The 12,401-nt window shown below is 56.8% G+C and overlaps 1 protein-coding gene across 6 annotated transcripts in view; it reads right to left on the bottom strand.

The window, feature by feature from the left end:
* Positions 1-543: 543 nt before the first annotated feature.
* The window catches only part of ZBED4 (zinc finger BED-type containing 4), a 20,854-nt gene continuing 8,996 nt past the window's right edge, over positions 544-12,401 (bottom strand). For all 6 annotated transcript variants that reach the window (XM_023521169.1, XM_023521167.1, XM_011376428.2 and 3 more), the window contains exon 3: positions 544-5,661. In XM_023521169.1, the coding sequence (XP_023376937.1) occupies positions 1,810-5,325 (3,516 nt within the window). In that variant the 5' untranslated portion in view covers positions 5,326-5,661 and the 3' untranslated portion in view covers positions 544-1,809. The remainder of the gene's footprint in view (positions 5,662-12,401) is intronic.

Raw genomic sequence — 12,401 nt, 5'->3', positions numbered from 1 at the left:
CTGGAGGCGGGGGCGGAGTGCCGTGGTCCCAGGAGACCTGGTCGTAGCACAGTGCCTGGTGCGCACCTGCGGGGGGCGTCCCCGTGTGCAGTCCGGCCTGGTGCGCAGCCAGGGGGCCACCCACAGGCTCACCCTGCCGGGCCTCACGAGCCCGGGGAAAACAGCCGAGGGACTGTCCCTTCAGGACGGCCAGGAGCCCCAACACAGCAGCTGGACATCTGCTCCGGACTCACGGACCCCCTGCCTGAACCGGGCCAGACCCTGGCCAGGCAGGACCGGGGAGGCCTGCCCTGAGCTGGCGAGGTCTCCACACACAGTGCTGCCCCGAGCACGCGCCTGCAGAACCCTCGTGCCCACGGCTCGCCAGTGCGGCTCGGGCCGCTACCGCAGCCCGGCTAGGAAGGAACGACATTGCCACCTCCCGCGCCCCGCCCAGGGCTAGCGCGAAAATGCGAAGGCTGCACGAGTGTGGTCTGTGTGCACTGGCCCCCAAGGAGGGTGACTTTTATGGCCCTAAGAATGAAAACCCAGTGTCCTCCAGCAGTAGAAAATCACAGGTAAAAAGTTTAATTTCGGAAACTGAGTTCACCATTTATAAATACACTGAGACATGGTCGATGCAAAGTCAGATTAATAGGTGCAGTGTTTTTAACAAAACGACTCTCCTAAAAGATCATAGGCAAACGAGTGACTTGTTTCACCCAGAATATTTAATTGGTGTGAAATAAGAAAACCAATCAACCTTGTTCTAGATGTTGAAGCAAAAACTCTGAAGTCATCGTTACAGACTCTGACAACTGACGCTTCATTCTGATGTCCTTGGGGCCCTGAAACACCCCAGAGGTTGCTGAATCGCCCCTATTGTAAATCTAAACACCTAAGGCTATTCTTACAACTGTCAGGTAATAATCTTCGTCCCTGTTAATAAGCCATCTCTTCTAAAAAGAATTTTATACATAATTTATCAAATTGGGGGTCACTACACAAATTTCAAAAGACAGCTTCGAAGTGTAGAGACACTAAGTCAGAGGCCCGGAGGTTTAGTCACCGGAACTGCTGTCCACGTGGCGCGCCGTGCCCTGGCCGGACAGCGGGCATCGCAGGAGCTCATTATAAATAGTCGGGAGTTTCCAAGGTGACTGACCCCGTGAAACCTGAATGCGGAAATGGGAACGGGGGCGTCGTCCTTAGCGGCCACCGTGCCGCCGATGCTCCACGACACGGCTAGGCTCCTCCGTCTTCGCGTGCTGTGGCCCCCTTGTAAACAGCCCCCGCCCCCCGGAGCACCCCGCACCCCTCCTGCTCCTTCGAGCCTGCAGTTAAACGCCACGCAGTCGGGATGGCTTGAGCTCCACTCCTATTTACAGATTTTACTCGACAGCCACAGAGAGCTGCTTTGTTGCGATTAAAGCAATTTTTAACTAAAATACAGTACCTGATTTGTGGTTTTTACATAATTGAATAAAAAGCCTACAGAACAAAACTGTTTACATCTCTGCCATTCTAGTAAAACAAATTACTAAACCCCAACTTTCAAAAAACTTTACAGTTACGGATTAAAACCTGATCATCGTATTTCATAACTGACGAGACAAACTATTTCTAGCGGACTTCTTAGAGAACACGCCGTGCTACCTGGCCGGAGGGACGGGGGGGGTAAGGCACATGGAGGCAGCACGGTGAGAGCTGGAAGGGAAGCTCGGCGCGGACCTGAGTGTGCCTGGTCTGGGGTCCCGCGTGGCCCGACCGGGGTGAACGGCTGGTGCCCGAGAAGCGACAGCGCCTTCTGCCCGGCGGCTCCACTGAGTTTCAATACTGAAAGTATATTAAGGGGAGATTTACTTTCAAAAAGATAAGTTTTTCAAAATGCTCCATCAAGAGCCTGGACTGGCCGAAGCTCCCGCTCTCGGTGGGAGTGCTGAACAGCCTTTCCGAGGGGACAGTACTTGGGGGACAGCCCAGAAACCGGACGGCCAGAGCGGAGAGGCCCGGCCAGGCCGACTTCTTCAGGTTCCAGTAGGTGAGCGGGTCACAGCTATGTTCAAGCACCTCCTCCTCCAGGTATGCGAGCACCATGTCCTCGGGCACCTTCGTCTTGTCCCGCGGGTCCTGCTTTTTTATCTTGGCCATGAGCGACCACAGGCTCTCCTCCCCGCCGGAGTCTCTGTGCGGGGAGCCTGGGCCGCAGCCGTTGGGGACAGGCGTGTCCTCTGAGGTAGAATTCAGCGTTTCGAGTTCCCTGATCAAGTCCTGCTTGTACTGCTCCGCCTCGTCCTCGGAGAACAGGGAGGCCTTGTAGCGGGGGTCCAGCAGCGTCGCGAAGATGTACCTGGGGTCGTGCAGGGTGGCGGACAGCCGGCTCACCATGGCCTCCTTCAGGGACCTCAGCATGGTGTCGATGCCCATCGTCTCCTCGAACAGCATCTCCACCCGCCTGCTGAGGATGTGGACCATGGGGATGACCTGGCTGAGGGTGGACACGTGCGCGCTCATCTCTCGGCTCGCCGCGTCGAAGGGCTTCAGCGCGTGGCACACGGACTGCATGACCTCCCACTGGTCACAGCTGATCAGCTCCCGGAAGTTGCACTCGGCCGACACCTCGTCGATCGCCCTCTTCTGCTCGATGAGCCGCTCGAGCATGTGGAAGGACGTGTTCCACTTGGAGGGCACGTCCTGGATGAGGTGGTGCTGCGGCAGCGCGTACTCCCTCTGCAGCTCCGCCAGCTTCTCCTTCGCTCTGTGGGACCGATGGACGCGCTCGCATATCTTCCGTGCGGTGCTGAGTAAGTTCTGGACCATTCTCTGGCTTTTGATGGCCTCGCTGACTATCAGGTTGACCGTGTGGCTGAAGCACTGCACGCTGGAGTGCTCCGCTTCGTTCAGCGTCTTTCCTATGCTCGGGTTGTCGGTCACCGTGATCCCAACCTGAAGGCCGGTGGACGTCACCCAGGCCTCCCACCAGCACTCCAGCTGCTTCTGAATGCTGTTGCCGCTGAAGTCGCAGTCGACCTGCGACACGCCCAGAAGGGCCGAGCAGTGGTGGTCCTCGCAGTGCGGCCGGGCCGACGGCCCGAACGTGACCCAGTGGGCGGTGAGCGTCAGGTACTCCCGGGTCTGGTTGCTCATCCAGATCCCGGACGTGAAGTGGATCACGCCGCTCTCAGCTTCCCTGAGGTGGGACATCACGACCTGCTTCACGTCGTCGTACATGTCCGGGATGGCCGTCCTGGAGAAGTAAGACGGCGAGGGCAGAGCGTACTGAGGTCTCAAGTATCCGAGCAGCCTGGTAAAGCCGACATTGTCTACAAAAGAATATGGCTGGAGGTCAAGTGCAATCATTTCAGCTATGAGACTCGTTATTTTTTTGGCAACTGGATGACAGTCGTACAACTTCTCACCGCTGTCCTCGAAGGAGGGCGCCCCGGGCAGCTGGGCGCCCAGGGCCGTGCGGGCGCCGGGCGGGGAGGGGGGCGCCGGGGCGGGGAGGTCGGCCTTCAGGACGCTGCCGTGGAACCTCTGCAGGTGCCTCAGGAGACAGCTGGTGCCCAGGTTGGTCGGCTTCTTGCCTCGGCTTATCGTCCGGCCACAGTGCAAGCACACGACCTTCGTGGGGTCTGCGGAGCAGACGGAGAAATGATTCCACAGCTTGGAGGTCTTTTTGCTGGGGCCGGGGAGGAGGGCTGGGTGGGTTTTTGTGGCCGCTGCCGGCAAGTCGGTCAGTGTAGGGGAGGGACTCTCTGCAGAAGCCAAGGTGGCGTACGGGGAACTGGCCAAGCTGGCCCCCAGGAGGCCCTTCTGGTTCCCGACCACTTCCGGGTGGCGTCTGTAGAGGTGTCTCATCAGACAGCTGGTGCCCACGTCGCCCTTCTTCCCCCGGCTGATGACGCAGCCGCAGTGCCTGCACACCGCCTTCAGGCTGTCCGTGGGGGCCAGCGAGAAGTGGTGCCACACCTCCGACTTCAGCCTCTTCATCACCCGTCTGTTCTGCTGGAACATGGCGCTGGACTCGAACCCGCGCAGGCGCGACCCGGCGCCCTGCTGCTTCTCGGGGCAGGGCAGCGACGAGGCCTTGCCGCCATCCTCGGAGGGGGCCGGCAGTGACGCGTCTTGCGGCAGCGCATCTCTGGGATTCAGACGTGACTGCAGGTCCTCCGCCAGCCGGTCGGGGGAGGAGGAGGCCGAGGGCGACTGCTGGGCCAGCTTCCCTGGCGACGACGACACGGAGCCTGGCTGGCCGTCCGGGGGCGGCAGGGCGGGCAGCAGCGTCGGGGGCGCGGAGTAGGGCGGCGGGATGGCCGAGCCCGTGCCGTTCTCACGCAGCACGACGGAGCGGTGCGCCCTCCACATGTGCCTGATGAGGCAGCTGGTGCCCAGGTCCTTCCCGTTCTTGCCCCGGCTGAACTCGTTCATGCAGTGGATGCACACGGCCTTGGAGCTGTCCAGCGGCGACAGGTAGAAGTGCTTCCAGACCGCGGACCGCCGCCGGGACCCCGACGAGCTCTTGGGGAGGGCGGGGTTCTTCTCCGGCCCGCTCTCGGCAGCGTCGTCGTACTGGGGAGCGGGAAGGGGCGGGGGCGGCCCGGGCACAGCTTCCTCCCTGCCAGACCTCTCGGGGGTGGCCAGCTCCGAGGGGCCGTCTTGGGAGGGGACGACAGAGGTGGATTCCTCCGTCACCTGGTCAGAAGCCGGGATCTGGGGTGCCACTCTCTGGACCAGCTTGACGGGTGACAGCACGGTGCCCAGGTCCCCAGCGTCCGCGGGCTGTGGGAGCAGCAGGGCCGGGGCGGAGAGCGAGGCCAGGGCCGACACGGCCCCGTTCTCCGGGACAAGCGCCGTGGGGTGCGCCCGCCGCACGTGCCGCATGAGGCAGCTGGTGCTGAGGTCCTTCTCGTTCTTGCCGCGGCTGAACTCCTTCATGCAGTACATGCACACGGCCTTGGTGCTGTCCCGCGGCGAGATGAAGAAGTGCTTCCAGGCCGGCGACTTCTTCCGGGAGCCGGCGTGCCGGCCGGACAGCAGGCTCTGCGTCACGGCCTCCATGGCCACGTCGTACAGCGTGCTGCTGTACTGGGAGAACAGGGACCCGTCCTCGTCCGCGGCGGGGAAGCAGCCCCCCAGGGGCTTGCAGCCACAGCTCGCCCCTCGGCCCTCGGCCCGGCCTGCCCCGCGGTCCCCGGGCCTCCGGTCCTCTCGCTCGATTCTGAAGTCCGCTCCTTCCAGACTGTGGTTCGGCGTCCCAGCGGCATCTTCTTCGATTTTAAAATTGATTTTAGCAGAAATGAAGTCGCCATCCCCTGCGGGACGAGCTTCCTGGTTATTCTCCATGGCTGACCATAACTATTCTGGCTGCTTCATCACGCTGACAGCTTAGGTCGGTAAAAACATGACCCGTGTGCATTTGTGCCCCCAAATGTCCATTATCTTCAGAGTTTTCAGAACAATTCTATCCTTCGGGATGTTTACGAAAGTGGCTACTCGTAAATCTCGCTGAGAAACAGAGCACGTAACTCAGGAGCACGTCATCTTAGGGCGCGGGCGCAGACCCCGCTTTCCGGGAGCTCTATCACGTCCGTGACGGTGCGCTGTAAACTCGGGCCGTGCAGACCTGCCTGTTGTCTGGGAGACGGGATCGCCACCATCCTGATGGTCCGTCCACACTGCCTGTAAAAGATGAAATCGAGTCAAGCACCAAACTAAATCACGCACGTCAGACCTACAGTGCCGGAGTGTCCACCGGCCTCCCTGTGCACGGCGCAAACTTCCGTGATGGGAAAACAAGAAAACATATTCCTCACTTTTCCTGTAATCCACTTATACGACGGAAAGACCCTAACACCGGAAAATGTGTGAAAAAATAAAGGTGTGAGTTTAAATTCCAATGGCCTGTTGGTAAAGGATCAGGGGGCATGGGGAAAGCCCCACGGCGGCATAAGCAGCGCAGGCCTCGGCCGAAGCCCGGCCACCCGGCAGCCCACCGACCCCCGCAGCAGCCGCAGCAGCCCCGCCGAGTGCCCGCCTGCTGGCGTCACTCCACTTTGCTGAAGACCCGGCATGCAGAACAGGAACTGAGAAACCCTACAGCTAACCCCCGAGATAACTGATTCGCAGACCAAACGCTGAGGATCACGAAGGAACGAGGGCTGCCCGCGTCTAAGCGCAGAGCAGCGTCCACCCCACGCAGCCACTGGCCGGCCGGCCCGCAGGGACGTGGCGGCACTCGGGCACCGTCAGACCTGAGCCACGGCGGAAGCCGGAGGCCAGTCCCCGCCGCTGCGCAGCCGCGAGAGCGCGGGGTGCGGGGGTGGGGGGACAGCGCGCAGCCCCCCGGCTGAGGCGGGGCGGGCGGTGAAGCTGGGGAGGACTGCAGGGGTTAATACAAGGTAAAGAAAAGCAACGCACACCTGTTCTTAGCCACAGGGAGCACGAGTACCAGGAAGCGTGTGCTTGCTACCGTCACTAGACCCTAAATAACCCATAACCGACTTTTCTATACCAACCAGAGGTTTAACATCAATACAACCAGCATAGAAAAACTCAGAACTACCCAGGAACCAAAACCGGGGTGCCAGGTGGTAGGGATGAGGGGCACGTTTCTGACCCTTGGGCTCAGCCAGCCCCCCCCCAAAGAAAAACCAACCAACACAGAGGACGTCTCAAGAAAAGGGGAAGAAAGGCTCGAGCTCGCTGTGAGAAGAGGGAACAGCACCAGAAGACCGGGGCTCAGGGTCAGGGCCAAGGCCCCCGGCACGCGCGGCCGGCCCCAAGCTGCGCAGGTGAATGGGGGCTCAGCCCGGCTGACTGTGCTCGGGTGGGGCACGCGGAGGACGGGCACGGGCTGGCCCCGGTGCCTGCCCCAGCCCCAGACGCCCTCGGTGCTGCCAGCAGCCAGCGTCTTTGGCCACCGCAAGCCCATCTGGGGCCAGCACGGCTTGGATGCGGCCGCTGCAAGGCACTGGGTGCCCAGGGACCACCTGCTGCCAGAAGATGTGCCAGCCAACAGGCCTGTGCCCAAACATGGGGAGAGGACACTGGGCTGCCCAGCTCCGTCTGCTCGCACAGCAGCTGCAGGACAGCCCGAGCCCTTGGGACTCTTGCTTGTCCCAAAAGCCAACAGCAGCTGTTTACGTATATAAACATGATGTAAAAACGTGTGTGTACATTCATGCTTGTTTATCTAACTGTAAAACTTACTGCAAATGTCAGTTATACCCAATGTGAAATACTATGAAGTGTGTGTGTATATATACACACATACACATATATTGATTGGCCTCTGCTCCCAGCTCCTGACACAGAGCCCTTAACTCCCTTGGAATGTCCTGGGTGACAGAAGAATCTGTGCTAATGAGGTGACCTGGGTGGCTCCTGAACTGGTACTAGGTACTGCAAAGACCGGCTAGGATCAGAAGCACGGAACTTTCAGCCCTACCCTGGCCCCCACCCTCCAGAGAGGGGAGAAGGGCTGGAAATTGCATTAATAACTGACCGAGCCTACGTAACGATGCCTCCATGGAAGTCTGAAAAGGATGGTGTTTGGGGGACCACTGGGCTGCTCAAACCACCCGTGTGCCAGGATGGAGGTGCCCCCAGCTCCACAGGCGCAGAGGCTCCTGCGCACAGGACCCTCCAGACCTCACCCTATGGACCCTTTACCTGGCTGTTCCCGTGTCCCACATCACATCCCCTGACACCTGCTGAGTGCCACCACGTCAGCAGACTGCTTGAGGATCACGGCTTGTCCCAGCACACACACACGGAACCCCTGGCAAGGCTGGTGGACACGTTTGTTCAAGGCATTTAAGGAAATCTGACCAATCATCAACCGACCGCCAAGCTAAGCAAGCAGACTCACGTGGCCACACACGACAAGGAAGATGGACTTTGCAGAATTAGTCCAGGAAAGTCACTGAAGAAACAAACAGACAAAAACAAAACAGAACAAAATCCCAGCTAAAACAACAAAATCAAGAGGGAGGGGGAACTGATGTCCAGTTTTCAACAAAAACAAAAATAACACAAGACACGCAAAAAGAAGGCAGGAAAATAGGGCGCATACCCCAGAAAGTGAACAGAAGCTGCCCCTGAGGGGCTCAAGCGTCGGACTTCCTAGACAAAGACTTTAAACTGGCCGTTATAAACACTCTGGAAGAAACAAAGGGTATGATGACTTCAAAAACCAAAGGGAAGACAGACAGCGTCTCGCCCAATAAGCATCAACAGAAACACCGTAAAAGACGACCGAGTAGAAATTATGGAATTGAAACGTATAACAAATGAAAAATTCAGTAGAGCTCAACGGCTGGCAGAAGAATCACCACACGTGAAGACAGGTCCGCGAGAACAAGTGGACAGAAAATCAGCAAGGACCACGACGCCTGCACACGTGGACTAACGGCCGCCGAGCAGCGCACCCGGCAGCAGCATGGTCCGTGTTCTCACGTGCACGTGAAACACTCCGCAGAACAGACCACGTGCCAGGCCACGGAACAAGTAAGAACACATCTGAAAGGGCTGAGATTCTACAGGGGTGTCCTTCAACCACAAGAGTTTGATTATAAAACAATAAGGAAATTTAAGAAATTAACAAATGCTTGGAAATAAAAACGCATTTCTAAATACTTCGTGAGTCGAAAAGAAACTAAGGGGGCATCTGAGATAGTGCTCCCAGCATGTGCCGTCCGTCTGGCTCAAATGAACTCTGGTAAAAACTGATGTTTCTTATGTCAGCGCCGTCCGCCCCATGCCTCAATGCCACGGTATACACAAATGCACGTGTGTCCCTCCCCACCGCTGGGCACAGTCCCATCAGAACAGAAAGACTTTCCGACACTGGCTTCTGAACCTGGCACCCAGACCTCCCCTAATTTCTCCCCAACCTAAAAAAAAGAACTAAAAAGCACAACACACCCAAATGTATGAGATGCAGCTAAAGAAATTTCTAGCTGTATTAGAAATGAAAGATCTCAAATCAATAATATAAGCACTTACCTAAAAAAAGAAAAACACCCCGGAAAAAATAACAAACCAAACCAAGGCAGAAAAAGGGGAAATGATAAAGATTAGAGTGGAGAGTAATGAACTAGAAAACAGAAAAATGACACAGAACATCCATGAAACAAGTCGTTTCTTTGACAAGATCAACAAAATTGACAAATCCTTAGCTAGATTCCAAAAAAAGAAAGACTAAAAATGTGGGAACATCACCAGATTCCTCAGAAATTAAATGGAATATAAGAGAATACGAACAAAACTTTCTACCAACACATCCCACGGCTTAAGTGAAATGGAAAAATTCCTAGAAAATAATAAATTACCAAAAGTGACTCAAGTCAGAACAGACATATAAGAAGTAAAAAAATTAAATCAGTAATTTAAAACTTTCCCAGAGAGAAAAACACAGGCTTGGCTGGCTTCACTGGTGAATTTCATCAACCATTCACAGAAGACCCAACACCAACACTCCACCAACTCTGAAAACAGACGACGGGAAATCCCCAGCTTATCCTAAGAGGCCGGATCACCAGGCACCAAAGCCAGACCACAGCCAGAAAACAACCGAGCGATAGCCCTGGATCCGTAAAAGAAGCCGCCACGTTTTTAACAGCACGTGAAGACTGCAGGGGGGTGGGGGGGGGTGCCAAGAAGTTAGGGTGATCTGGCCTCGTGTATTCTTAAATTCCCAAAAAAACTAGTATTATATGAAAATACATGTGGCAGACGGAATGGGCCCTCAAAGAAGTCCCCGTCCTAACCCTCAGACCTCTGGACGTGATGTGCAGAGCAGACTAGGGAGGGAGCGGGCAGAATCGGGGTTAGTGACCCAGTGTTATCACGAGGGTCCTTAGAAGTGAAAGAGGGAGATGACCTCAGCGGAAGGGGCAGAGACGCGGCTCTGAGGATGGGGAGGCCCGCAAGCCAAGGGGCACGGGCGGCCTCGGCACGTCAAAGGCTACGCTGTGCGCTCCCCGCCGGGGCCTCGGGAAGAGAAGCACCTGCCGGCGTCTGGGTTTGGCCAGCGAGACCCAGCTTGGGTTTCTGCCCTTCAAATTTATGTTGTTTTCAGCCCTAAGGTTGTGGCCATCTGTCAAAGCAGCCGAAGGAAGCAAACGCAGTGAGCAGCAAAGGGCTGAGGTCGAATCTCACAGAGAGAGGAGGGGACAGAACAAAGAGCAGAAAGAATCTGCGCCGACGACGAAAGCGCCCGAGAACCGCAGCCTCGGAAGAAATGCAAACTACAAGCTATTTCGAAAGAGGCTCACGCTACTAAACAATAATGCGAGAACAAGACAGCCGAGGATAGGACGACGCTGAGATGAGGTCTCGATCCTAGGAAAACATTTGAAATAAAGTAAAGTATCAGTCCAAGAATAAAGACTAAGCTAGAAGCAACACAGGAACAAACAGTCCACAGATGACTGCTTTAGGTAAACGGGAGGATTTATAAAGAAGAAACGAAGAAATAAAAAGGACACGAGAAACCGCCCAGGGTGAAGACAGGTAAGTGGACCCAGCACACGTCTAATCCGAGGACCCGCAAACGACGGGGCGGCACAGCCAGAGAGGAGCGCTGAACGCTTCTCAACCCTCCTGGACACGAACGCGCGCCCCGGAGCCGAGAATCGCCAGCCTGTTAACCAACGCAGGTGTATTCTAGTAAGATCGCGGGGCCTAAAACACACGCTTTCAGGCAAAAACAAAGTCATTTCTAAGGGCAAACAAAACCGTCATGAGTTCGAGCGCACTGTTCTATGCCAGAAGACAACGGAATGGCATTTCGGTGTCCAGTGGAAGAAAATGTGAGCCACAGGCTTTATATCCAGTCACTGTGGCTTTCAGGTGTAAAAGATGCAGATAAACTATCAGCAATAGGCAAGAACTCAGGAAAAAATTGTCCGCGAGTCCTCTCCGGAGAAATCTGCTAGGGAACGAACCTCGACCGGAAAGTCTAGAGAAACAGCGCGGTTGGGACTGGGGGTGCGCTGGGCACGGGCGGCCGAGCTGAGACCGAGGCGGGCGGCCCTGGCACGGCATGGGGCGGGGCGGGCAGTGGCCATGTGCTCCATGGGGCGGAGCCTGTGCAGCTAGAGAAGGGGGCGACGCCGGGGGCCTCACGCAACAGCTGTGCTCGCTGTGCTCACCGCTCTCGTCCACGACAAAGGCGGTGGCCCTGCCACTGAGTTGCGTCTGCGGTGGGCGCAGCACAAGGCGGGCCGCGAGGCACGGCGATGGTCCCACGCCACGCCTCCCATGTCCTCGAGAGCCAGGACTCGCGGGGCAGAAAAGTGGCAGAGGCATGCGATCAAGGTCAGCTGAACGTCCGCCATCCAGTGAACGGACTATCAACCCTAGCTATTCGCTGCAAAGCCCCAGAAACAGTGACCGCCAGTGACGTCCAGCCACGCCCTGAACCATCGGTGCCCATCAAGGAGACCAGGGCTTCTGGAAGGAAGGGCCTGCTCCAGGTCTGAGGTGGGGTGACGCGAGGGGAGCCCAGCACAGGCTGGCGGCCAGAGGGCCAGGGGCCACCAAGTGCCAGGGCTGTGGGAGCCAGCCTGCAAGGCTCCCGCTGTCCAAAATGGGACAGTGTGCACATAAATAAGGACCATGATAACAACACATTAAAAGGCGTGAAACGTGTTTAAATCTACACGTTGACAGCACCAAAATAAAAGCCACTAACCATCTCTGGAGGACGACAGGAAACTGACTCGTTATTTTGAAAACTGATACAGAGAAAGAACTCAGCGCGTGTCTTGAGCCTCCTTCAGGACCCGCTGCTGGATAACTGCGGACGTGAAGGACAGGTCCCCACTCCCAAACAAAGCGGCACCAGCCGGGCTGGAGCGTCACCGCTTCGCAGCACCTTAAGAATTAACATACACAAGTGTGTGCTTCATTGGCCACCAACATCAAACACAGGCAGACGGCACAACATGGTGACCCTGACGGACACAAGCACAGCCCCATGAAGGAGTCTCACCTGACCAAGTCTGCAGAGCCAACCAGCTGTGCACAGGGCCCAGGGACGGAGCACACACACGGCACAGCGGGGGGCCGTGACCAGCGAGACCCAGACTGCCAGGGACGTGAGTCCACCACAGGCTTCCTCTACGGATGAGGGGTCCGTGGGGGCAGGGGTCGGCCTGGGGACAAGAGGCTAAAATGTCTAATGAAATCACAGGCTATTTAGAGACGCGCAATTCAGTCATGAAACTGCGAGGAAAAGTAAGAAAGTTGCTGCCATAAAGGTGAGGTCGCTTGGGAGGGAGGGAGACGTGACTGGGACAGGGCGCGTGGCAGGGTTCTGGGGGCCAGCGAGTTCTATTTCTTGACTCAAGCAATGGTTACAAAAGTGTCCACCGTATAATAGCTCATCAAGCTATATCTTTATTTGTACAGTT

This window comes from Pteropus vampyrus, unplaced genomic scaffold, assembly GCF_000151845.1.
Source record: "Pteropus vampyrus isolate Shadow unplaced genomic scaffold, Pvam_2.0 Scaffold299, whole genome shotgun sequence".
In the NCBI taxonomy this organism is placed as follows: domain Eukaryota; kingdom Metazoa; phylum Chordata; class Mammalia; order Chiroptera; family Pteropodidae; genus Pteropus; species Pteropus vampyrus.
This window is presented reverse-complemented; position numbering and strand designations above follow the sequence as displayed.